This window comes from Lates calcarifer, unplaced genomic scaffold, assembly GCF_001640805.2.
Source record: "Lates calcarifer isolate ASB-BC8 unplaced genomic scaffold, TLL_Latcal_v3 _unitig_5109_quiver_2936, whole genome shotgun sequence".
Taxonomy (NCBI): Eukaryota; Metazoa; Chordata; class Actinopteri; family Centropomidae; genus Lates; species Lates calcarifer.
Genome location: NW_026117298.1, coordinates 1 through 26,792, shown reverse-complemented (window position 1 = coordinate 26,792; position 26,792 = coordinate 1). Strand labels below are relative to the sequence as shown.

The window sequence follows — 26,792 nt, the reverse complement described above, 5'->3', positions numbered from 1 at the left end:
TGTCTGAGATTGCTTGTAGAAATACTTTAATATCATGTTTTATTTTTAGTGATTCATAGGTATATTTTTGTTTTTACATGCATACTTTTTTCTTGAAACCGTTACTGTTAAAATACACAATATGGTCAGTATTTTGCATTTCTCTATTAAAAGCTTCATGATGCTATGTGCAGTGCAACCAAAACAGTCAGTCAATAAATTGACTGCTTGATCAGCAAAATTATCCAGCAACAGTCAATCAATATCAAGCAAAAAAGTCAAACATCCGCTGGCTCCAGATAATCTTATGTGAGGATTTGCTGCCTTTCTCTGTTTAATGGAATTGTAAATTTATTATTTGTGCTGTTGTACGTCCTAAGACATTTTTTTTTACTTTGTATAGATGAAATGATTATTCCATTCATCAAATATCTAAATAACCAGGTTAATTAGTCTTGAAAATAATTGTTACTTGCAGCCCTATTTATATAATCCATTACACACACTGTACACCATTTCCAGCGTGGCTAACTCTGCTGGTCTTCTGCTTGTTTCCAGGAGACGAGGAGAGCTCTAAGGAGGCAGAGCAGGAGGAGGAGAAGAAATGGAGATGATTCCTCACTGTCGTGAGAGATCTACCCACTGCCTGAAGAAATAAAGAAGGTAAGCAGTGATTCAGAAATCATGCTCCTGCGAAGACTTGGGTAACCTCGCTGATTTTGTATTTGAAGTTACATCTGAGCACCGAGATTCCCTCTGTGGAGAACCAGTATCAAATAATTTTCAGTCCTCACATGCATTCGTTTTTGCACCATACTGTACATGTTACCTTTCATGTTAATGAAAGACCATATTGACACAACATATGTCGTTAAAAAATCATCTTTTTTTACATCCTGATGAGTTTGTCAACACTGCTCTTTCCATATGCTGCAGTAATCCATATGATTTGAATAAGAAATGTGACAATGTCCTTCCTTTTAATCTTCCATCTGTAAAGCACACAGGAAGTATTATGGCAATGAATGCATGTAGCTTCATATCCTTGTCAATGTCAGGTGGCAGTTTCATATTCCCATATGATATGCCATATGGTATGAATATAATTAGCAGGGAATATCTCTTGCTTTTCCCTTTTAAGCAGGAGCCACATGGAGTGTCTACCACCAGTTATAGCAGAGTATTTTATGTATATAAAAGAAAATTACTGTTTCCAAAGACTATGTTTTCTAGAAATGAATTACTCTGATGTTAATGCATTTTTATGCTTTACACCAAGCATTCTGAAAAGGGGTTTTTTTCACCACAAATGAAAAATATACTGAGCACTTACAAAGCACAGTTTAACCAGCAGTTTTACTTGCAGTTCTGATTGTTGAAAAACAAGGTGAAAGCATTTTCTAAATTCCATCGTCAGCAAAGTTAATTAATTTCTCACGCCCATGGGAGACCCAGCTAACTTGGCGTTGTTTCCACCTACAGTAGTAACCTTTGTATAAATCATCTCCCCCACATTAAAGATGCAGAATTTTCCAAACCGAACAGCTGGCTGGTTATGAGACTGCTTTATCTGTAGCTCTCTGAAAAGACTGGGAAACAAGAAAATAATAATGTAGTGCCTCTAGTCTTTTTCACTCCATCACTCACTCCATTTTTGGAACTAATACTTCCATACTGGAGCCAACAGCAAAGTTACTTTCATCATAAACGATATAATATGGCATATCCCACTGTTGGCTAGTTTACAACCTGTCTGTTCATCCCACTTCAAACTGCGTAGTGGTAAGATTAGTCAATGGATCAGTGAGACTGCTCACTATCACTGTCTCTGTGTCGGCTCCTCTCTTCCTGTCTGTCTCAGTTCCTCTGTCTGTTGCTCTCTAGTAATTTCTGGAATTTCTCATTGAGGCAGGTAGATGGCTATGAACAATACGCCCCCTGGTATTATGCAAGGGTGGCCCTGTACTGATAAAAATCCCCCCGCCTCTGCCGAATGTCTTACACAAACACACCCATGCATGCACAGTGCGCACACACCACATGCACGCACACACACACACGCACGCACACACACACACACACACACACACACACACACACACACATACACACACACACACACACACACACACAGTCTACACACACACCCTATCCGTCCATTTGTCCATCTATCTTTCTGTCTGCTGTGTCCATGGCCAACATACTCAAATGGGAATCCACTTTATTTATTGATTTCTGTAGTGGGCATCCATCTGTCCCAGTGTGTGTGTGTGTGCATCTGTTCAGTCCTTCTGTTTATGATTTGTCACAAGGGGAATGTGATAACCAGACACAGAGAAAAGGAAAGAAAGAAAGAGAGACAATAACAAAGAATGAGAGAGGGAGGGAGAGACTGACATTTTGATCATAACCCATCTGGGTTCAGTCTCAGGATATACCTCCCTCCCTCCCTCCCTCTTTTCCTCCCTCTGTCATCCACTCAGATTCCAATAGGTCCGTAAAATAGAGGGATGTTCTGGGCTTAGCCCCCGCTGAGTACACTTCAGCACCATTTATTGGAGGAGGCTTAGGTGGCTGGGGGTGAGTGGAGAACAAAAAAACAACAGAGGCAGTGCGTTGCAAGCGCAGAGCTGTGGGCAGCACCATGTGCGCTAGTCGGCGTGGGAGGCAAAAGAGGAGGTGGTGTACTAACAGGCCCATTTAAGTGCTGTTAATCCTGGTGTGCTGGGAGAGGGCTGGCACCAAGGTTTAATGGTGGGCTGCTGAGAAGGAGAGCACTGCGGTTACACACACACACACACACCACACACACACACACACACACCATGCTCCCACCCACATACTTGGGCACAGAAACACACATATTTGCACTGAACTTCCATTCTGACAGCATGCTTATGTGTGTATATAAACAGGCATGCAGCTTGAATACAGCTATAGGTGCACATGAAAGTACCCACTCATACTTTGCAAAGACAGTAGTTGAATTACATTTCAAAGTAAACAGTGTTAGACAGGGTGTGAGACCACCAACTATCAACATGGCTTCCTTTTCATGTGGGTTTTCTGCCAGATTTCAAAAACTTGCAGATTGGGTGGATTGAAAACTTAATAATAATAATTTTCTATTAAGTATGATTCTGTGTTAGACATGAAGCATCTGGTCTGGCAGCCTGTTCCGGGCATCTCCCTGTCATCTGTCCAGTGCCTGCTGGGACATCACTTAACACAAATTTATTTGAACAGTGACATTCATATTGTTCCACAGTTTCTCTATGAACTGCATCAAAATTTACATGAATTACATCTTTATACCAACAATCTGCACTGATCTTTTAATCAAATGACATTTTCTCCATTGTCTTGTAGCTTATAGCTGACTTGATTCATCCAGTCAGAGTAATGGAGGTGTAGGGAAAAGTTTTATTCTTTTGTTCATATTTCTGTGGAGCAAATCTAACCACTCTAATCTCAATGCCAGACTTTGTCTCTGCAAGTATGGCAGTTTTTGCAAGGGAACCTAAAATATAGTATTGTAATGTATTTTAAATATGCTGAGAATGCATGCTGCTTTGCAGTTTCACCCACTGTCATGTGAATACAGTCACACTTCCCCTTAGTCTCTTCTCAAGTGCATATTAGAACTTATTGTTCAGGGACCCGAGAGCATTACTCACCCTTTCACTGATGGTCTTGGGACTGAAAATCAACTCAAACCTGCTTCTCTAAGCAGGTGGTTACACTAAAAATAGTACTGAATTTAAAAACTCAAGGGCTGCGTTGGCGTGTTGCTACAGGTACCAATGGGAAGATGAAATATGATCTAGGAAGTCCAGTCTGATTATTGAAAGTTTATCAGACACCATAACCATACTCTGTAGTTTCTATATTCATACCAATATATATTAGTATGAGTTATCAATCATATTATCTTTTTAAAAAGTAGAATATGCTGTCATGTTACAAAGCAATCTACCTGGATTTTGTGATTGCACTCATTTGACTAGACAACACAGGTGTGCCGCTGGATGGTGTTACATTGTTTTAAAGCAAAAGTTGAGGCCAGGATTAATTTCTGGTGGACAACTATGTATTTTTCCCCCTCTCCTTCAGGACCGTGACTCAGTGCTACTGTCAGTCTGAACGCAGCATAAGCCTTTGTCTACTGCAACCTGCAAAACTCAAAACAAAGCTGTTTTGGCTCCTTCCTTATTTGGCGGGATTTTCTCCAAGCTGTCAAAGTGACACTTTAACCTAGAAGATGTGTTCCCTCTTCCCTAGCACAGTGTTCCAGTCCAAATGTGGCTGAAGGATTAGTTGTTTTAAGTGCAGCACCGGAGCAGAGTACACCACAGCCTTTTTACGCAGCTGCTGAGCACCTCTTGTTCTCCATGAGGTGCTGATACTACCTATTCACTCTCAAGTGTCACAGTCTGAGAGGAGCTCAAACACACAGTGTAACAGGACAAGACGTTCACCTCCAGGAGAGAGGGAAGCACAGGCAGAAAGAGACAGAGAAAAGAAGCAAGTATAGAGAAAAGGACTGAGACAGGAGTGACAATACTCCGTGTTAACATCTCTAATGTTATGGTATGTGAAGAGCTCTGAAACACAATGTAACAGGACAAGACGTTCACTTCAGAGATAATTAGAGAGTGAGTGGAGAGCAAGGGAGGCAGAGAGAGAATACGGAGCATCCTACTGTGTGTGTTAGAGAGATAACTGAAAGATTTCCTGTTTCGTTTTCTTCAGAGAGAGAGAATCAATGAAGAGAATAAGACCAGAAAAAACAATAATGAAGACACTCTGTCATTCACACACACACATGCAAGCACACAAACACACCCTGCTCTCTCCTTCATGCCGTTTAACTTTTTTGTATTTCCTTTCATAACACCAGACATACACATTGCCAACACAACAGGAGATTATAGACAAAACATTGGTCCTTAAAAAGGCTATGTTTACCTACCCTCCTCCAGCCGCACACGTACACACACACACTGCACGCCATGGCATGCATTCACTACCTGTCTGACTCTACTTTCATTTATAATTGAGGAGGTGCTCAGTTTTTTTAGCCACTGCATTCACATTATAGTGTTCTTCAGCCTCAGGCTGCTATCCTTACTCCAGAGTCTCAGCAACATTTTACTTTTCCCTCCCTCTCTCTCTATCTCTATCGCTCTCTCTTTGTATATGAGGTACTTGTGGTTGTAGGTGGACAGCTGACAGAGCAGAGACACTGGATGTGTCAGCTGCCTGTAGTACTGACTGCTTTGGCTCCCTGGCTGAGTGCTGTCTGTAAAAGTGTGGACTGTGGGTAAAACTATATGGAGTTTAAGCATTGTGCGTGTGTGTGTGTGTGTGTGTGTGTGTGTGTTTGTGTGTGTATGTGTGTATGTGCTCTTGTATTATTTAGGGTTTAAGTTACACAGTGTCTACATAGTCTGTGTAGCAAAAGTAGCATGTTAGCAGAACAGCAGCTACAAAATTATATTAAAAACAATTACATTTAATTGCACTTTCATGTGACAGTGTAGATCAGACAGTGGTATCCCCTTTGCTTTGCACACTTGATGACAAATGGACAAACAGTGGTTTGCTCCATGCACACCTGTCATGGAGCTTCACTTTACGTCAGTTAAATGTTTTAGTTTTTTCCACCCTGAAGGCAGACATCTGACTTCTATAATAAATGTAACAGTCACAGTTCCACATGTAATATTACTGGTGTACAGATTCAGTCCTGGTGATGTGATCAGAGTCCGTGCTGTGACCACACTGCCCTCTGTATGTTGACAGGACAGGTGCAAAGAGACCAGGCTTCACTCATTTTCATTACATGTTGGAAGTTTGAATGTGACACAAATGGGAAAAATCCAATCACTTCACATCTGTGTGACTAAAATACAACTTCTGAACAGTTCCTGAAGTTAATTTTCTGACTTAAGTCTCCTCAGTGGATGCAAAGGTCTCTGTGTTGAAAAATTTCATCATCTGTCAATGTCTTCAAGGGTGAATGTGCAGATCTTGTCTGTGTCTGTTTGGAGTAAGCCTAGTGTGTTTAATTCAGTGTTGACAGTGAATCAGTCTCTTTGGCCTATGGCAGCAGGGTAACAGTTTACAGAAAGTTGAGATGTCCTCATATAGTCTGCAGCCTGATATACTCAGTAGTACAGTGTGTTCTTTTGGACACCTCAACAGAGGTTCAGTTGTTGAAGTTGCAGCACTGAAATAGTCTTTGTCACCAGACAAGTCTGGTTTGTTTGCTGAAGAGCCCTCTTTTTCTCTTCCATTAAAATCTGGCATTTCGATTACGACTGCCGTGCCTGATTCTTCAACAGCTTCTCTCTCTGTTCATCTGTTTCAGTGTAAACGTGTAAATCAAAGTCCTGACTAACCTGACTAGTTGTGGGCTATCATCTACTCTTCCCTCTCTCTCTCCCTCCCTCCATCTATCCATTTTTGATCCAAGCATGGCAAAGTCTTCTAGAGGAAAAGAGGAGAGGGGAGAGAAGCCACATGTCCCAGTGAGCTACACTGTGCTACACATCTCTCCTTCTCTCTTCTTTCTCTTTCTGTCTCACTTTCTTTCTCTCTCATTCCCTCAGTCCCCCCTCCACTTGAATAATGGATTGTTTCAAACCAGACACGCTCCGCCCTTCTTCTCAATAAGACCTCAGGAGGTCGCTGGATAGTGGTAGCACATATGTTGTCTGTTCACTCTAATCAGTGTATCCCAGACTTGCTCCCATCCTCCTCCTCCTCCTTCTTCCTCCTCTGGCTGTTTTTCCTGTTCCACCCTTACCTTTCCTTCCCTTTTTCTGTCTGTTTTCTTACATCTGGGGGCAGAGAGAGAGAGATTAAGAGAGAGAGGGAGAGGGGGAGGTTTCATCAGGTGAATGCTGATCTGCAGTAATGACTGAGAGACAGCGGGGGGATTATTGTGCAATATTGTCACGGGTGTTGTCTGGGGCCTGGTAATACAAAGTGACAATATTGCATGATAATCCACAGGTCATTACAAGGTCACTGTTGCTTTTATGAAACAGTTTCCATGCCAGCCACTGCGGAAGTTGTTTTCAAAAGCTACACATTAATCAAGTATTCAGACAGTCTATCCCTGAATACAAAAACATTCACCTAAAAACATTTATTGTTAATGTTGTTTTGCATACTGGTGTTGTGTGGGAAAAACTACCCAAACCATGTCATGTCATGTCAACATACCTCAGGTTACAGCTGAGTTTGATAGCAGGAAAAAAAGCATCCACAACATTAAATGATAAGAACAAGGGCTTCTGTGTAGACTCAACATTTGGCACTGATTCTTTAATGGTCATAGAGAGAGAAATTCACCATCAAAAAATGATGAATTTCTTCACTGATGGTAGCCTGAGTGGACCCTTATCCATGATATCCACAAAGATGTTGTGTGTGTGTGTGTGTGTGTTTCATCAAGGGGTAAAAATCTCACTTTTTGAAGACTGGAACGTCTCACTCTGTTGCATTTGCAGCCATCATGGCTACTGCTTTACCGTACTGCTTTACCGCTTATGCAGTGCTGAATACAGTTAGTCCTGTCATGTTTTGTGGGTGCTGCTGGAATTCTAGGAAACCTCAATAGCTGAGGCTGAATTTGAGGCATGTTTAGGGAAAGTGGATACAACAGAAAGGTAAAACACATCACTTGTAGACCCATCATACCGAAGAGTAAATTAGATTTAAATTTTCTTGTAAACATTATATCAACTTTAATATTCTGGCTTTGCTGACGTTAAGCTCTAGTTATTTGTACAGTCAAACTGATTTAAATCATCTCTGTTTGACTCATTCATAAGTGTCTGAAGCATGTTTGCATAATGTACTTAGATTCTGCACGGAGTTAATCACTGCAGGCGATGGCACTTGTTTTCTCTTTCTTAAGAAGGTTAAATGAGGTTGCATTTTGCTTCGCTCCACTGACTGTCATCTAGTCAGGCAGAATGTCATCTATTTCCACCTGGTTTAAATTGCAAATGAAGAAGACAAAGGTAGATTTAAGAAGGTATGGTCTTATTCACAAACTGAACAGCAGCAGAAAAATAGAAACACACACAGATAGACAGACAGGCAGACACGCACACACAGATCAGCCAGTGTTACCTCCTCTGCCCTCTCTTGGCTTACTGTGCCATGCCATGTCGTGCCGAGCCGCGTGTTGTGATGCGTGGTCTAGTGGGGCTAACGGAAGCACATGTGTTGTCTGCTAACTCTGATTAATGTAACAGACTATACTCCCCCTTCTCTCTCTGGCTCCTTGTTTTCCACTGGCTGCCTTGCTGTCCTGCCTTCACCCCTTATGTCTGCACCCAGTCTGAGCCCTGAGAAACATACAGAGTCAATGAAATATAATATGGTGCTTCTCTTGTTTTGGTCGTATATCATATAGTGTACTGGAGTCTGTAAAATAAACAGCTTAGGTTAAAATAGTATAAAACATCAGCTGCAGGGCTCAGGACAGTTCGAATTTCTGGAACTGAAGAGTCCAACTACCTTTATCAGTCAGCTGTTGCAGAGCTGCTGTAACATTATATTCCCATCTGAGGGATATGTAGTGCATCAGGAGGTACTATTGCTAGTTTCACAGTAGTAATTCGCTTAATCTGGTTGCTCCATTAAAATGTAAGCTAGTGAAGACTTAAGTTATGTTTAAATTAGTTGATAGTATTTACCTATAGTACTGCCCAATCCGGAGTAATTTAAAATAATTTAAACAGGAAGTCACTGCTGCAACAAAGACAATAACATAATTGTTAAAAATTACAGTTTTATGGACCAGATGAATTAGTAATGTGAAGTCTTAGGTAGGTGTGACTATTGAGTATTAAAGTGCAGAAACAAGAGAATAAAACCCATCAAATTAAACCAAGTGCAAATAATGTGTAATAAAACCAAGCAATCAAATGAATAACAAACAAAAAAAAAGGCTGAGCAGCTGATTTTCTAGTTTATGTAATGGTTTTAATGATTCTTATTTAAGAAACCGGCTGCAGAGGATCTAGAGGCCGTGAAGGATTATCAAATGACAAAGAATTAGTAATGTAGACCGGTCCCAAACCATTAAGAGCTTTGTCAACAAGTAAAAGTGCTTTTAAATCAATCCTAAAAGACAAGATAATAACATAATGACATAATGACATAATAATAATAATACACTTTATTTGTATAACACCTTTCATGCGTATTATGCAGATTATGGTGCTTCACATAATTGTATATACAGCACATACATGAAACACATTTGAAATACATAAAACAAATGAAACAGCATTAAATACAAAAAAGTTGGTGGAATTATATAAATACATTTAAGACTCAGATGAAAGGAAGTAAAAAAGACTTTCAGTTAGAATTAGTAAAGACCAGTATACAATAAGATATTGTCTGACCTTGGAAATATTTTTAGGTGAAACAATATTGCCTTTTTTAGTCTTCCATATAAACAGGTTATACTGTATATTAGCTAACATCAGTTTTTTCAGTTGGTTCAGTTATGCGGCACTTTCATGTGGCAGTTTTCTGGAATTACTGGGAATGTTTGGTAACAACCAGTCTCTATGCAAAACTGTGGGGCAACCTGTTATAATTTAGTAATGTGTAAACCTCCACCTTGTGAGCACTAAATTAGGCTAAGTTTGAACTTGCCAACAGCTGGCACAACCAGCTCCAGGTCACCCACAGTATAGTGAACTGTTACCTGATACTGCGTCACGTTATTTCCTGTCTTGTACTTGGTGGGTAAATAAAAGTGACCCTAACTTTAATAATAATAATAATAATAATAATACATTTTATTTATAAGCGCCTTTCTGACACCCAAGGACACTGTACAATATATGATAAACAAAAGAATCATACAACAAACAATACAAAACTCTTACAATATACAATAATCAATAAAAAATAACAATGGATAGAATCAACATAAAAGAAATGTAGGGCAGTGAAGTTGCAGTAAGTAGGTTAGAGTGAGTAGGCAGTCTTAAACAGATGGGTTTTGAGTCTGGATTTGAAAACAGGAAAGGAGTCAATGTTTCGGAGGGCTGGTGGCAGGGAGTTCCAGAGCACGGTCCTGAGACGGGCAGAGGGTATACAGAGATGAATGGAGGAGGAAGATCTGAGGGAACGGGAAAGGGTGGCGATGTGTAGGAGGTCAGATAAATATGGGGGGGCAAGGTTGTATCTGGCTTTGAAAGTAAGCAGGAGGAGTTTGAATTCAATGCGCTGTTTAACCGGGAGCCAGTGGAGTTGCTGAAGGATGGGGGTGATGTGATGGAAAGAGGGGGTTGTGGTGATAATGCGAGCGGCAGAGTTCTGGACCAGTTGAAGCTTATGGAGGGACTTTTGAGGAAGGCCAAAGAGGAGAGAGTTGCAGTAGTCGATGTGGGAGGTGACGAGGCTGTGGACAAGGGTGGAAGCAGCATGGGGGGTGAGGGAGGGGTGGAGTCGATTTATTTATGTTGCGTAGATGGAAATATGCAGACCGGGTGATGTTATTAATATGAGATTAGAATGATAGTGTGCTGTTGAGGATGACACCCAGACTCTTAACTTGAGGGGAAGGGGAAACTGGGGAGCTGTTGATAGTGAGGGAGAAGCTGTCAACTTTGGATAGAGTGGATTTGGTGCCAACCAGAAGGATCTCAGTTTTATTACTACTTTATTACTAATAAAGTACATTAATTACACACACACTGATTTGTCGACTTCCATTCAACCAAAACTCCCTCACACACCCAGCACAAAATGGATAGCCCAGCCAGTCCTTTGCCTGCACTTCAGGCTAGTTGTTTTTTATTGTGTGTGCTGTGCCGTGCCGTGCCTTGCCATGCCGTGCCGTGCTGTACCTCACCCTGTGTTTGGATGTGATGTGATGCATGGCCAAGTGCCGGTCGAGGCAGCCATAGGTGATTCTTTCCCTGCCACTGCCCTTTCCCTGCTTCCACGCAAAGGAGCAAGTAAGGTGGGCGACCAGGCAGACAGGGAAGGGAAGGCAAGAAAAGAGAAGATATGCAAGTGGGAGGACAGCCAGTCAGGCGACAAACATGCAACCCTGGATTATACCCCCCTCCAAGCCCTCACTTTATTATACTCCCTGTATCCAACACACGGCTGTCTGCTCTGACTTTGTTCTGAATTTCTTGTGACTATTGCTGATCGTTTCAGCGTCTGCTGTCTGCATGCACGCATCTGTGAATGTGAGTGATTGACTGTGGATTCCTCAGCACTACTCTTCCATAGAGACACACACAACCCAGATACTGACCATCTCACACACTTTGATTCATCCACCGCAGTACAGTATGCCCCTGATCTGTCTGCTCCCTCCCTTCTCTCCTCCCTGCTACTCGCACGCCTCTGCCCCCCCGCATTTATCCCTTGTGACCGCTACTACCTCTCCCTTTTCCCTCCTCCACACACACCCAGATACACACACATACACACCCAGATAAACAGACATAGAAACATATTCATTAACACAGACACGCACACCGTGCCGTGGTCAAGAAGGTTACACATACACACAAATATTCACACACGTGCCCACATCCACACTCATGCACTTGCTCATGAACACACATACACACACTTGTCATGTGATGTGTGGTGCGCCATGGGGTCCAGATGAGTGGAATCTCAGTGTTGGCTCTCGCTACACTGAGCACCACAGGGGGTCTTTATCGTCGCAAAAATCAACAAAGCCACAGTCACGAAGCACCGTCTCAATCACACACACACACCATCATGCGCACACACATACATACACGATTATGTACGCACATGCACCCAGGCATATTCATGCACTCACAAAAAAAAAAACAAAAAAGAAAAAAAATAAAACGACAAAAATACAAAAGCGCTCACACACACACACACAATTTGTGACAAAAGCTCACAAAAACATTCTCGTTTTGACACGCAAAAGACAAGAGCACAGCTGGACAATGTTTTCTGTAGGACACACACATGCACACACACAGACACACTCCACAAGCTCTCACGCACTGTCACAGTCCAAAAAAGAAAATAATTTAGGGAAATTAGGGGAAAAAAACATGGATAAGTCCCTTAACTACTTAATCCCTTCTTAAACGCTTGCGTGATCTATCATGTCTGTGATTCCATAGACAGACAGAGGAGTGGGATGAAGTGCCAGCTAAGCAGATAGAGAGGAGAGAGCATTTGTTAGATTGAAAGAGAGAGAGAGTTTGAAAGAGAAAGAGTTCAGAAGGATCCAGGTATGATGCGAGCCTGCTCTCCTGCCTTTGTTTTTTCCTCCCTAAATCCGCCGCCGATCATCATATCACTTGATTAAACCTAATCCTAATGCCTCTAATCCCCCAGGCACCCAAAAAAATGCCTAAGTGCCTTGTACCCCTCCATAACATCTATAAACAGATTTCAATGTGCACTCAGCTATGGCTCTGTGTGACTGTATTAGTGAGTGTGGGTTGTAGTTTTTCTTCTTTCCAAAATTGCACAAGGGCATTCAGGTTTTTCAAGTACTGAGGATTAGAGAAAATAAATTGTTTAGTCTGTCTGTGAAGATCTGTTGTGGCCTGCTGTCTACAATTCTCTGTTTCTGCCTGCTGTGTACAGTCTGCACACTGTCTCTCCTTCATTAAAAGCCTTGACCTTCTACTTATCTGATAAATAAGATTAAGAGACAAACGATTTATTGTCAGATTTTGGCCAAGGCTTCCGTGGCCGATAAGTACCAACAAATTGCAGTCCAGAAGCCAGAGAGAGGTTTTTAAGTTGTTAAGAAATCCATAAAGGAACACTGGAAATGTAGGCTCCCCAAATGGGTTAGTAGTAACACAAAGGAAAAAGGAGAGGAGCCTTTGATGCAGAGAAGTGGATGAAAAAAAACAAGCATTTTTTGAGCCTCTAAGTGCCTGCATTTGTTATCAAGAAACAAAGTAACCATTCTCATAATAAAGCTCCTCTAGCTTCTATAAAAATATTTTCAGCACTTCATAACATACTACAAACGTTGTGTGTCACAATCGGATGTGGTTTTGGATGTTAAGACTAATTCAGTACTGTGTGTTTTTATGTGTGTGCACAGTGTATACTTGTGTGGGTTAACAGTGGCTGCATGCCTGTTGGGTCAGTTTTTGGTCACGGAAAGCATGTTTGGGTGTGTATATGGACATGGGGTGGGGGGGTGAGGGTATACTGTGCATGTGTGTATGTGTGTGTAACATGAAAGGCCTGTGTTCGTGACAGTGACCCACTTCTGGTGTTTTGATGAGCCAGATGGGTCACGGCAGCTGTAGCTGAGGAGGCGGAGGTGGACGAGAGAGAGGAGCCGGAAGATGAGGAGCAGAGGGTGGGGAAAGGACAGTTGTTTAGGAAGAGGAGGAGGAGGAGGAAGGAGAAGGGGGTGGAGGTGGGGGCAAATACAAGGAAAAGGGATGCAAGGAGGAAGTGGGAGATTAGTGGAAGATTAAGGAGGCAAAGAGAGGTGGAGTGATAGCAAAAGGAGAGTAGTTGTCAAACTGGGAAAATTACTGTAGATCTATTTATGTGTCTTGTCTGCGTAGTGGTCCACCCTGAGTACATGAGACAATGAGTGCAGACATTTGCACACAGACAGTCAGGGAGGTAAAAAGGCATCGCGTAAATTAATTATGTTTCTCATCCTGGCAAGACACCAGCCGCCCACAAAATGTCCCCACCCTCTCAACCCCACCCCACCCCACCCCACCACCACAACCTGCACCCACTCCACCCCTCCTAAATGTTTCACATCAGGCAAGAGGTAATAGCCCCATGTTTAATTGATGGAGCATGGAGGCATTGTGGTGATAACATGAACTGTGGAGGTGGTCCAAGTCACAGAACACTCTCACACACACTCAGAGTGCAGTCTTGGTACCTGTTAGGTGCAGTCACATGCTTGAGGTTCAGTTACAGTAAGAGGATGGATGATTCAGTGTTCTCTGTGGTTATTGACCGAAGATTGCGACAGAGACACGTACAGACACACAGCTACTACATCACTGACATACCCTGAGGCATTGTGCATGTTTTGCATAGTTACATACAACATGTTGACTTTATAATGAGCTCTTTTGTAATGGATATTTATTAACTCTATATATAATAGAATCATCACTATGAATTGAAGCAGTGTGGTGCGAGTGTAAGAGCTGTACGTGTCTCAAAATCAATGTTTTAAACTGCTTTTGGCGACTGTCCAGCATGCTAATGGAGTCAATCGAGAGAGAGACTGAAAGAGAGATAAGAGACACACAAGGGGAGCCATAGATGTGGCGGGCGCACAAGAGGATAAAGAGGTTTGGCGTGTAGAAGAGAAGCATCAATTGGCTGCTGGCATAAAACATTTAAAGGACAACAAGATTTTTTTTCCCTACTCTCCCTCATTCTTTCTCTCTTTTTCTAACACTTCCTTGTTTCATTCAAAACACCCTGTCTCTTCTCTCCTTCTCCTCTCAGGTATTTTCTGCTAGCATGTGCGTTGTGTGTGTTGTGTGTGTTGTGTGTGTTGTGTGTGTGTGTGTGAGAGAGAGAGAGAGAGAGAGCGTGTGGAGGGGTTAGTTTTGTGGTTTGAGTGCTAAGTGAACGTGTCAGTGCCCAGGGCAAGGGGTCTCCCCACGGGGCCAAACTCAGTCACGGGAGCACACAGCCGACTGGTGGCGCAGACATTCTGCCCTCAGGGTGTGTGTATGTGTGTGAGTCAGTGTGTGTGTGTTTGTGCATGTGTGTGTTAAGACTGGACAATTGTGTGACTTTCCTGTCTGTCTGAAGATGCTTATGCGAGTAAATTTGCCTCTGTATGTGTCTGTCTACGTCTGTGTCTTTTGTTTGTATCCGTGTACATGTTTGTGCTTGTATCCGTGTAGGTTTTCATGTGCGTGTCTATTTGTCAGTCTATTTGCGTGTCTCTGGGTGTGTGTGTGTGTCTGTGCCTTTCATCTACCCCCGTGTGCTTTTGACTGTTTGTGCTTGATTGTATGAGTGTGAGAAAGCTTGCCTTTGCGTGTGTGTGTGTGTGTGTGTGTGAGTGAAAATATAGCTGAGGCACGATTCAGCCCTCAGGTCACTTTAATATTGTGTATTGCACCCTTGTTGTCTGTCTTCATGACTACATCACTCACAGAAAGAACTACCCCACCACACAGGAACGGACACACACAAATTTACATGCATAAGCATTTTTGGACAACATACCACTCCTCACTTACAAACACAGTCACATGTAAACACACACACACACACACACACACACACACACTTATTAGTTTTTACTGTATATATGCCTGCAGGAACCACAAGGACATCTGCACAGTAAACATCAAAACCCCCTGAGCCACAGTCCCAAATATTGCACACATTTGCACACACTTACAATCTCTCTGTCTCTCTCTCGCGCGCTACACACTAACACTGCAAACAGATAATAGCCCATATTCTCCAGAGTGCATTCTGTGGCAACCGATGTCATACATTGTCATGTTTGCGGAGCTTTTTCTCCACCCACACTAATACACTCCCTCGTCTTTTTCTCCTCTGTCGGTCTCTAGACTTTCATCAGGGCAAATGTCCGACACAAGGGAATCCAACACCAACATCTTTGCTTTGTTATACAAGCATCCAAATACATGGGGAGCCCTGCGTCTTGTGTACTTACATTAATCATTACATAAAGCAGTCAGGTGTCTTAACTTGTGATATGTTAGCGTTAGCTGGTTGTTTTGGAGTTCATTTCCCATGTGTACCTGCATGAGAGTCATGCTCTGTTTTGTCCTTTTATGAGGTGCTGATTCCCTTGTGTTAGACATTTGTCTGTAGCATTTGGTTCAGCAGCAGAACCACCAGCACAGCAGGAGACCTTTAGTTTTGTTATCATTTGCTTGCACTGGATCCAAGTGTGCACAGTCTTCTCCTCTTATACCTTAGCACTTGCTGTGAGTGTATAAATTGTTCTTCTGTCTTTCTTCCTGTCTGTCATGGCTGCTAGAGGACGAATGCCTGCTGTCTTAAAGACGTGAGGCAGACATAATCTGCACCTTGACCTGACACAGATAGACAAGATGCTAACACAGAGCAGGAAGGCGCTGTGATAGGTGGTAACAGAGAGAGGAAGTTAGATGTGGCAGATGGAGAGACAGAGAGAGGGAGACAGAGAAGCTTTATCTTCTTGAAAGTGTCACCTGTCAGTCACTTGTCACGTTAGAAGCACTTTCAAGTGATGCTGTGTGTTTTGTCTGTCTGTCTTGTTTACCACCCCGTCATTCTTTCTGACTTCTCTCTTACTGTAAAGAAGAGAATAAAAAGAGGGGCAGAGGAAGAGAGAGAGAGAGTTGGGCGACAAGGATGGTGATAATTCAATAAAATCCATTTCAGTGGTTTTCAGGAAAAACACTTTCAAGCAGTGGCTGCCATTGTTTTGATCTCTGTCTTTTTACTTGTCTTTCTCTGTCTTTTCATGTTTAGGCTCTTAGCATTAGTTCTGTTTGTTTGTTTGTTTGTTTGCACCACAAAGACAAGACAAAGACAAAGTCTACTTGAAAATCATCAAAGAGTTATTAACTCTCTACTTCAATATCACAAAGTAGTCTTATATTTAGATTTTTATTTGCATTTGCTAAGTTCAGGAAGTTTATTATCCTGTTGCTCCCATTGAAGTTTTTTTTTTTTGAATAGTAATGAACACATGTAGTATATGACACTATTTAAATTGTCCAGAGTCAGTAAACTCTTACCTGTTCCTCTACTGTCAGCTATTCTCTCTTATCCTCACAAAAGGATTAAACAGTTAAACAGGATGATTCCAATGAAAAACTCCACATAAACCACCACTACCATCAGTCCATTGTGCCATGAGCCCTGGAGAAAAGGAGAAAGACCATTAAGGTCACCAAATTGTCATGAGTACTTTCACACAGAACGCGAATAGTACACAGTGAAAAAACAAAGCTGCTCTGGGTCAAAGGATCCAGGAAGTTGGTCCTCTTCCTCGTCAGATGTGGCACTAGCAAAAGGTCATAGTAGCACCATAATCAGTAGGTTTCTTAAAACCTTGCACAAAGTTCAAGCCACTCCAGCCCTTAGTGTTTGAGATATTTTTGTCACACTCAAACAAGTGGATGACCAAATGGACAAAGGCAATCACATGACCTCTGTGCCTTGTCAGCAGTAATAAAATGATCTGTTCTGTTAGCTGTTGTCATCCCAAGCATGTCAGCTTTGTTTGCACGTTTATTTCACCTTGTTTACATCATGTAGCAGTCTATTTGGAGCTTTTTGACACAGAAGCTGTCAGCATGTCATACAAACATCATCTGCCTCTCTGCCACATATCATCACGAAGATGAAAGCTTGGGGGATGTGATCTTACCCCTCATAAGCCTGAAAAAAGTGACAGCCTCTTGGAGAGCATACACTGACACGCACAGAGAAAGGAAGATAATTTTGGGAGACATTTTTCCCAACAGACAGCGGTAGAAACAAAATCTAAAGGAGGGATTAGAGTATCAGTGTTCTTCTGCTTTGAACCACTGACAGATAAAAAAGACGTTTTTGACACCAGTGACTGAAACAGATTTTTATGGATAATTGGGCCTGTAGTTGTCAGTCGAAATGGTTTTATAGACAGCTTTGATAGTTCTGTTTAAAGGCCCCGTACAATACAACATACATCCTTATCCTCAGTTTAATTTCCTTGTAAAAAGCAAGATATAGATTTTATCTTCTTGCATTTATTTATACACTGATGTATAGCATGATTTGTTTGTTGCTACTTATAAACTAATATTGTTCTTTTTCCCCTTCTTCTCCTTCTCATTATTATTATTATTCCAACAAACTGTATGCATTTTCCCCTCAGATGGAGCGCAGTGAGACAGTGTGCCGTTACTGTGGTGTAACCTACCTCATTTACTACGAGTTCCATCAACTCCGCACCCGGCTGGCTCAGTTGGAGACTGAGCTCCAGGATGTGAGAGGGACTGCTGAGAGAGAGAAGGCCCAGCGAGAGGCACTGGAGCTGGGCAGGCTGGAATGGGAGAGGGCACTTCATCTGGAGTTGCAGAGGAAATCAGAAGAGAAGGAGAGCAGCATGAGAGAAAAGCTGGAAGATAAGTACAGAGACATAGAGAGAGTTCTGAGAGAGGAGTTGGAAGAAAAAAATGAAAGGAGGAGGAGAGAAATGGAAGAGGAGTATCAGAAAACCATTGAAGAAAAAGAGAAACAACTCAGAAGAGAGCTGGGAGACTCAGAGGCGGAGAGACTAAGGAGCCAGGGAGACGAGCTGGAGAGGAGGGCCGAGGAGAGAGAGAAAGTCCTGAATGACGCACTTCAAAAGGCCAATAAAAATTTAGATGAGCTGAGAAAATACCTCCAACAGCTGGAAGAGAGGTGAGGCCTGTATGTGTTTGTCTGTGTTTCCCGTCCCTGGTGTGAAATGATCTCTAATGCCAGGCTTCATGTGGGCAATTATCCTGTGAGTCATGCTGTTAACACAAAAACACGCAAACACTTTCAAACAAATCAGACATGTATCCCACTAGTTGGTGTGTGTATGTGAATCTGTGACACAAACCTAGCTGTATATATGTTATATATGTCAAAATAAATTATCCACAGTGTTTCAGTTTATTTTCCATGGAACTGAACTGTTTTACAGCATTTATTAGGTTTGTTTACAGAAACAAATGTATACACTCACACAGTTGCAAGCAGGGTTTGATTTAATGTGGGTGGAAATTGTGTTTCTACACATAATGATTGAAAAACATCTTCCTCATTTTAAAAAGTCTTTTCTTGCTCGTATTTAGAAAAAATTGAAAAAAAATTTGACCACATTGCTGTGTTTGACATTGGATCAGTGTCCAGAAATGATTTATGAGGGGGCAGACTTTGTTTTAGTGTCAGGATGTGTGGAGGAGAAACGATATCCCTATTGGTTTCTTAACATTGCAAGAATAAATATAGTTTGTTGTAGGATTTTCTTCTGAAGGGCAATAGGTGTATTAAGGCATCAATTTAAAAAATAGTCTCAAATTTCCACTGCATAGATGAACCAGTTTTATTGAATGACCCTCTGTTCAGTGGTGAATTTGCTCTTTAAGAGATTTTTGCTCTCTGCAGATACTTACGTAGTAGTAGTCCAACTGTGAACTAATTTATAGGCTGAGCATGTTGACAATGAGATATGTTTATTATCAACATAAGGTATGATCATCAAAGAAAAACAATGTTTCCCTCAAAATATACCTGAACACTACAAAATAGTGACATGCAATGCATACATTTAACAGTAACAGAAAGAAAATGAAAGACAATCTTCTCCATTAAAAACAATCTTAACAGAACAGAAAACAACAGAGCCATGAGACTTGTTATATTTTAAATAATGGATGCTACTCTGCCTTTTTCTCATCATTACAATGCCTTCGTTTTTTGCTATTTGTCTCTCCACCTACACATGTACTGTACTGTATCTCAGCTGAATGCAACAGACTCAGGCATGTTCTCTGGGGGCTGTCAGTAGCTATTCTGGGAAATGTAAGTATACAGCAAAAGTGGGCTTTTCTTATAAATAACTGTTATATCATGGGTATCAATTCAAGTCAGGAAGCTTACTAACATCAGAGCAACCTTTTATACAGCAAGGACATAAGAAACAACATATCACTCATTTTTAAGAATAATCATAATTATGATGAAGTCACACTGTGTATTCGCAGTTAATTTATTCACTTGATTTAGTGTGTGTGTATAGCTACCCACACAAAGGGACATATGGCGTGCACGCATACACACATGCATGCATACAGGTGGTGAAGATTGTGTCACTTACATCAGCGTTAAAGTGTTGGTAATCAAATAGCAGGTGTCTGTAATCAAACAGCCATCAAAGGCCAAGTTAAGTTTCAGAGAAATATGCAGGAAATGCTCACATGCCATGACTCATGAGAACACAATGAATACTCCACAACATCTAAAGACTGTCCTGTTGAAACGCAAAACAATGACACCGTCCTGAAGCCCTAGACACACAAGGGTATGAAACCATGCACGCACACCTGCAGCCTTACCCACGAATTCCCAGTGTACACCACAAATAGATAACATTTTAGAGGATGTTATGAACAAGCAGAATGAAAGGGTTGCTCATGTTTTTATCAGTTTTTATTTTAGTACACAAACATACACAAAGTGTGTAGGCCTGATTAGACCTCCTCTAGTCAGGATTTTCTCCTTCTCTGACCAGTTAGGGTGGGACAGGTTATACCTTTGTCATTTTATTATTAGATAGAATTAAATTCACACTCAGCTGAATATTGTTTTGTTTTTGCATAATCCTCAGGTAATCATTGTTATAACTTCTAGAAATATAGACACTGGCTGTCCATGTACTTGAGGGTTTGGGTTGGCTGGTGGGATCACAAAGTTAGTAAGTTTTATTTTTATGGTGTTTGATATACTGTCAACGTTAAAAATCTAATTTTGAATGGAATTCATAAGTAGCTGCCTAACTTTTCTCTTTCCTCCCGTGGTGGTTATTAGAGCTAGACTGATAAATCAGCACAATAAACAACCTTACAGAGAACTGAGGCGAGGTGACTGGTATATATGCTGAAACAGGGGGCATGTGTGTCGACAGGTGGAGGTCAGGGACATTCCCTAAATGGAATAAAATGTAGTGACTGTACTGTTTCTCCATTGTGAGCAGTAAAGGACACTCATTTTGTATGGTCACAGTCATTTTCACATATAAATCACGTGGCACATTTCATTGTGGAATTGTTTAGGGAAAGTGTTCTTGAATTTTTAAGGGTACTCTATAGTGGATGGATTTTACAGAAAATATAGTGCTCTGTATTGTAAATATGACACGATTTCAGACACAGCCAATGTCTGTGGTATTTGCACTACTTTCTACCAACAAACCCACAATGCATTTTATAGATAAAATAAGATTACTGCTGTGTGACTGACACAGTTGCTTACATGGCACACAATAATGATGATTCGTGATTGCCCAAAAATCTTCCCGCTATAAAGTAAAGAGTGTCGGCTATGTAGGAAGTAGTGAATGAATGAACAAGGGAGTGATTCTGGACTGGTAGGAGAAGCTGAGGACAGCAAACAGAAGTTAAGGACATGGCAGAGCTGATAGATAGTTTGTGGCATGCAAACAGGTGATGGGCAGAAAGGTGAAAACTAAAATTATTAACATCTGTTCACGAGAAGCAATATATGAAAAGAAATAACAGTAAATTAATGTCAAAACTTGGCTTAAACATGCAGTATGGATTGGTTTATAGTGGGTAGTTTGCTTTAATTTTTGCAGTGTCTGTGTGTGCGTGCAGGCCACAGCCGGCATGTTCATATGGCTAGCTGGTTTTCAGCCTGTCCGTATGTTGTTATGTGTATGGTACACTGGGAGAACCAATCCAATATCTGGTCTAATGTAAGCTGATTATCTCCCTCATACACTGCCTCTTCACTGAGTCAAAAACACATGCAAACACACACAAACAACCACATACTGCGCACAGTTGTGCTCTGGAGCCTTGGGGCCAAGTGTGGGGTCAGGGGGTCAAAGTTCAGGCAGAGATAATGATGCATGGCACAGTGATGTGTGAGAGGCCAGCATGGACTGACAGCAGTGGATTCTCTTTGTTCCCCCTCTTTTCTTTTCTTTGTTTCACTCTCTCTTACTGTACCCACCTGCTGCTTTTACCATTTGTCTTATCCATTTTCATTTGCATTAAAATATACTCTCATTCTCATTCTTCTTCATCTGAATGAAATACTGTCATAATTCAGTCATCTACGATATATACTGCAGACTAATTTGCTATCTTTCACTCCCATCACCAGCAAATTGCCAGTACTTTTCTGCACCATCACTCACTCAGGTAGTAGTGAGCAGATTAAAAGGAAAAAGAAGGAGAGAGAAAAAGAGAAAGATAGCATGTGAGTGGGAGTTAATGAGGACGTTCTGAATGGCTGACTACACAGCAGGAGTGTGACTCCTTTGTGAGATATGTTTATGATTGATGGCCCTTCCCTCCCACTCTGACACTCTTAATACAGTTTTTGTTCTGAGATTATGTAAATTACCATGAAAGGACGATTGATTTATACAGGCATGGACGTGAATGTTTCTAACCAGCAGGGTACTTGATCAAGGGTTCTGGTCTTTCTGATGTGTGTTTTTCTAACTTGAGTCACTTGACTCACCCCTGCACATGCAATGGCAACCACATTGACACACACAGGTTTTCTTTTTCTCTTTACAAGCTATTCCTTTCTTCCTATATCTGACGAAGCTGTTTGATCCTGTGTTATTCTGACGGGATGAGAGAAGTGGCTGTGGATTGTGTGTGTGTGTGTGTGTGTGTGTGTGTGTGGTAGAGATCATGACTAGTGGCTTGATGGCAACACACAAATCAAATCTGATTAAAATGTCACCTGTCAGACAAGTGTGTGTGTGTTCATGACATGAGTGTTTGGGAGCGTGTGCGTGTGTGACAGGTATATGACAGAGGAAAGCAAGGTGAGAAGGGTAGCAATGTGCAGAGAGCAATTAAGCCTGATTTAAAATGTCACCTGCTAGACAAGTTCAAACACAGATGAGCTGGAGATATTTTGATCTGAAAAAAAAGAGGGAGGAACGGAAAGAAGAGAGGCATATGCTACTGTATGCTCACGTCATACGGGTGTTATCTTATTTACCAGTTTTATGATTTGTTAAAATACAGTTCATGTCAACATTGTAGGAGTAATTTTGACTGATTTTTTTTTTCCTAAAGGTCCAAAATATTCACCTTGGTGCCTGTTTGCTTTTGAGTTTCTCAAATGCAAACAGACCAGGACATCTCACATCATGCTAAGTATGTCAATCAAGATGAGAGCACTTAGCTGTTCAGATAGTAACTCAATATAAATGGTAAATGTGCACTGGCCCTTATGTGTGCAAAATTGCCAATAGGTCATCAACAGATTATTTGGGGTGGGAATTGTGCTCATTGATGGTACCAATCATCATCTTGAGTTCTTCCAGGTAACCTTTTCTTTTGCTATCTTTGCTATAAATTCTTGCACTTGCAACACTACAACTTTGACCCTCTACAATCATCAGATTCATCATTCGTTCTGATATCACATATACAGTTGTTTGGAAAATACAAAAAATTCATTCTTTCTAGCCTTTTCGTTGAGGTGTTGTATCACTGTTCTTCGATTATATCTCACTACGAGCCTTGTTCGTTGTTCCTGACATTTATAAATTCAGGCACTGGAAATTTGACGCTGAAATATCACCCGTTATTTTTAAGTGTCATTTATATTTAATCAGTTTTCATATTATACACTGTTAATCTCAATTTCAATTTGTGGCTACAGGCTGTGAACATTAATTAGGCTGCCACTCAGCCTGCCACTCACAGTTTTTGCCTTCTCAGCCAACAACAAGTGATTACAGAATTTAGTTTAACGTTAATAGCTAAATCGTATGATGTTTGATGAGGGATTCGAAAGGATTCAGATTTTGATATGTACCCAAACCTACAGTTAGTATGGGCTCATTCCTTGTCTTCGCAGTTTGAGCCTTCCCAAATACACCCATTTGGTCTGCTCTCTCTTCCTGTCTCTCTGCATAGATTAGATTTGGTTAGTAGACTAGAGTCCAACCAAACACTTGTCAGAGGGAGATTTAGGAGGCCACACCGGATGAAGAGTTCTTAACACATTCAGAGAGACCACCAGTTTGTGTTTAACTCGTATCACAGTCTGAGAGAAGAAAGAGAACTGAAGAGAAGATAAACATAATGGAGATAAAGTAAACAGGCAAAAGGATTATGAGTGGGAACAGTAGTTAGCAAGGGGTAAAAACTATCCCTCAGTAAGAGAAACTGATAAGCAGGTATGGACAGACAGCTTGTCTAACCGAGGACAGGTTGGAACATATCATGTAACCTGTGCGCATGCTTATAATGTTGAGAGAAGTGTCTGGGAATTTAATATGCTTCGCTTGTTACCCCTTGGCTGGCTGGTCTCAGTCTTGATCCAAACAGTGTGTCTGGGTGTGTGTGTCTTTATCTGACTGTGTGTGTGTGTGTGTGTTTGTAATATATTTGTATTTGTATCAGGGTGCATGCATGTGTTTGTGTGTGCGTGCACACACTTGTATACCTGCAATGGATAAAATAATCACTGTTGTGCACGGTAACAAAAATTAGACTTGGCAGTTATGAAGAATGAATCATAAAAAATGTGAGAGAATACACACACACACCTGGGGCTCGATTGCAACAGTGATAAGACGACTTGCAGGTGGGTGAGCAGGAGTGGAGGAGAGACAAATGATGGATGACAAATAGAAAGGCATCCATTTGTAACAAGGAAGTATTTTATGGCAAATTTGTTATGTACCCTTGTGGTTTTATTTCAATATCTGGTTTCCATTAGCAACCACAGAAACAATACACAAATCACCACACTCTCCCTCTGCGTGTATGTGTGTGTGTGTATGTGTGTGTATATGTGTTAGGTAATATGCCAAGTCTACTATGCACAGAGTCAAACAGCCTTCAACGCCAGCATGTGAGGCATTAGCACAGATCCAACTTCAAGTTCACATTACCACATCAAACAGACAGACTGACACACACAAAACACACATACACTACTGTGTCTGTGTTGTGTGTACTTTGGTTGCGTTGGAAGAGAACTCTCCTGGTAGAAGATGACCTCTATTCAGCTCTGATGGTGGCTCAACTTTACCATGGAGCTCATGACAACAAAATAAACAAAAACAATGATATTAATGTGCATGTGTGTCTGTGTGTGTGTCTGCTCTGGACACACACAACATGACAAAGTTTATGTGGTAATCAACAATAACATGTTGGAGCAGTAGCATAGCAACCCACATATACAAATGTAACAGAGACACGCTGCTTTTCTGAATTTGAATTATAATTGACAAGCTGGAGGACAAATGCATGTTTATACCCTTAGAGTTAATTCAGTTAGCCATAATATGATATCATTGTGTGTGTGTGTGTGTGTGTGTGTGTGTGTGTGTGTGTGTGTGTGTGTGTGCTGTTTTGATGATCGCAATCATTGTTATGGCATCCCTGACATGGTTACCAGATAACATGAAAACAAAATATATACAGACAGGTGTCACACTACACAGACACACGCACAGACACACACAGAGAACATTTTCAGTAAAGGATTATGTTTAATTGATGAGGCTCTGACTGATCTAATTAAAGTGCTTAAAGTTTTCATTAGAACATTTAACCAGCCTTTAACAAGCCCAAAATGTGTTTTCAGCCTAGAAACATTTGAAAGCTGTACATGCACCGTGTATGACTTTGTGCATGCTGAAGCGCCTCTTGTTAGTTGTAGACTTATTGCATTCTGTTTGTGCTCCCTTTCGGTCAAAGCAAAATGGCTTTCAGCTTTGAATGTCCTGCCATGGTGTTGATCAAAACAGTCTTTTAACTCGCACACATGCCCACACACAGTGAGTGAGCAGATGACACTTTGATATTGGGAAGCTTTTATGTCACTTCTGATGATGGCAGAAAATGCCAGTACACACACACACGCGTGCACAAATAAATACGCAACCACATTTCATTTACACTGACATGCACTCATAAGTTATCACTTAATAGTTCTGTATCACATTCACCCTGACCAATGTCAAAAGGCCTAGAACAGTAAATGCTTTTTCAAGGTAAATACCAGTGTTACAGCTTCAGTGTGCGATCACTTTTGAAAGATTGTCTCTTGTGGTGGAAACAAGGAATTACTCCCAATTTTTTCTGAGGGCTTCATTGATGATTCCCAGTAAAATCTGCACCCTCTGTGATTGTGTTTCTATAAAAATAATAGCGGATAAAACAGCAAGAGATGTTGTATGCGCTCATACTCACACAGTAAACTAGTACAAGCATCAGAAACAAAGGCAATAAAGAAAGGGGAGGTCTTAAAGTCATTATTTTTAGATCTTGGCTGATTTGATATGAAGGGGAAGGATGTCCCAAGTTAAGGGCAGCAATAGCAAAAGTACCCTTGAGTTTTTAACCCAGTAGTACAGCCAGGATAAACAGAAATAATGACACAGAACATTTTGTGCTGGGCTGAAAATCAGTCTACACATGAGGAAGGAAGTTTGGCTTTGTAATGTTGACCTTTAGCCCAAATCTCAAAAATATGACGGAGCACAGAACTTGTAAACTCTTTGACACATGCACCCAAAAAAAGAAAACATTTGACTTGGTAGGTCATGATAACACTGTGGCTGGCAGGTTGGTGTTGTTGATGTGAGCGCATGACTATGTGTGTGTGTGTGTGTGTGTGTGTGTGTGTGTGTGTGTGTACGTGAGTGTGGATGACATGTCCGGATGAGGCAGTTGATTTGGGCTGCTGGTAGGGGGTACTCTAATCTGGCACGCACTCACTGGCACTACACTACCTAGTTATTCCACTGACAGCCACTGCCCTGGGAACAGGAGCTCAAGCTCAAATACACACACACACATGAAATTCACACACACGCATTCATGCAAACATCCCCCCACCCCCCTCCTCTCGAGGCAGTGTTCTTTCTGATCTCGCTTTGGGACTGTGGGGGACAGATGGGTGAACAGTGGGAGTCTGGGCTGTCATCACTCGAAAAGCAAAGACACGCACGCACAAATACACAAAAATCACACATGCACACACAGGATCACAGGCTCACTCAGAGTTGGTCAGAAAGT

The 26,792-nt window shown here is 41.4% G+C and overlaps 1 protein-coding gene across 1 annotated transcript; it reads left to right on the top strand.

Moving 5' to 3' along the window:
• Positions 1-617: 617 nt before the first annotated feature.
• On the top strand, positions 618-18,553 carry LOC108873758 (uncharacterized). The gene is made up of 2 exons (XM_018662053.2): positions 618-642; positions 17,885-18,553. The coding sequence occupies exon 2, from the start codon at positions 17,885-17,887 to the stop codon at positions 18,416-18,418; it is 534 nt and encodes a 177-aa protein (XP_018517569.1). The 5' UTR covers positions 618-642; the 3' UTR covers positions 18,419-18,553.
• The last annotated feature ends 8,239 nt before the right edge of the window (positions 18,554-26,792 follow it).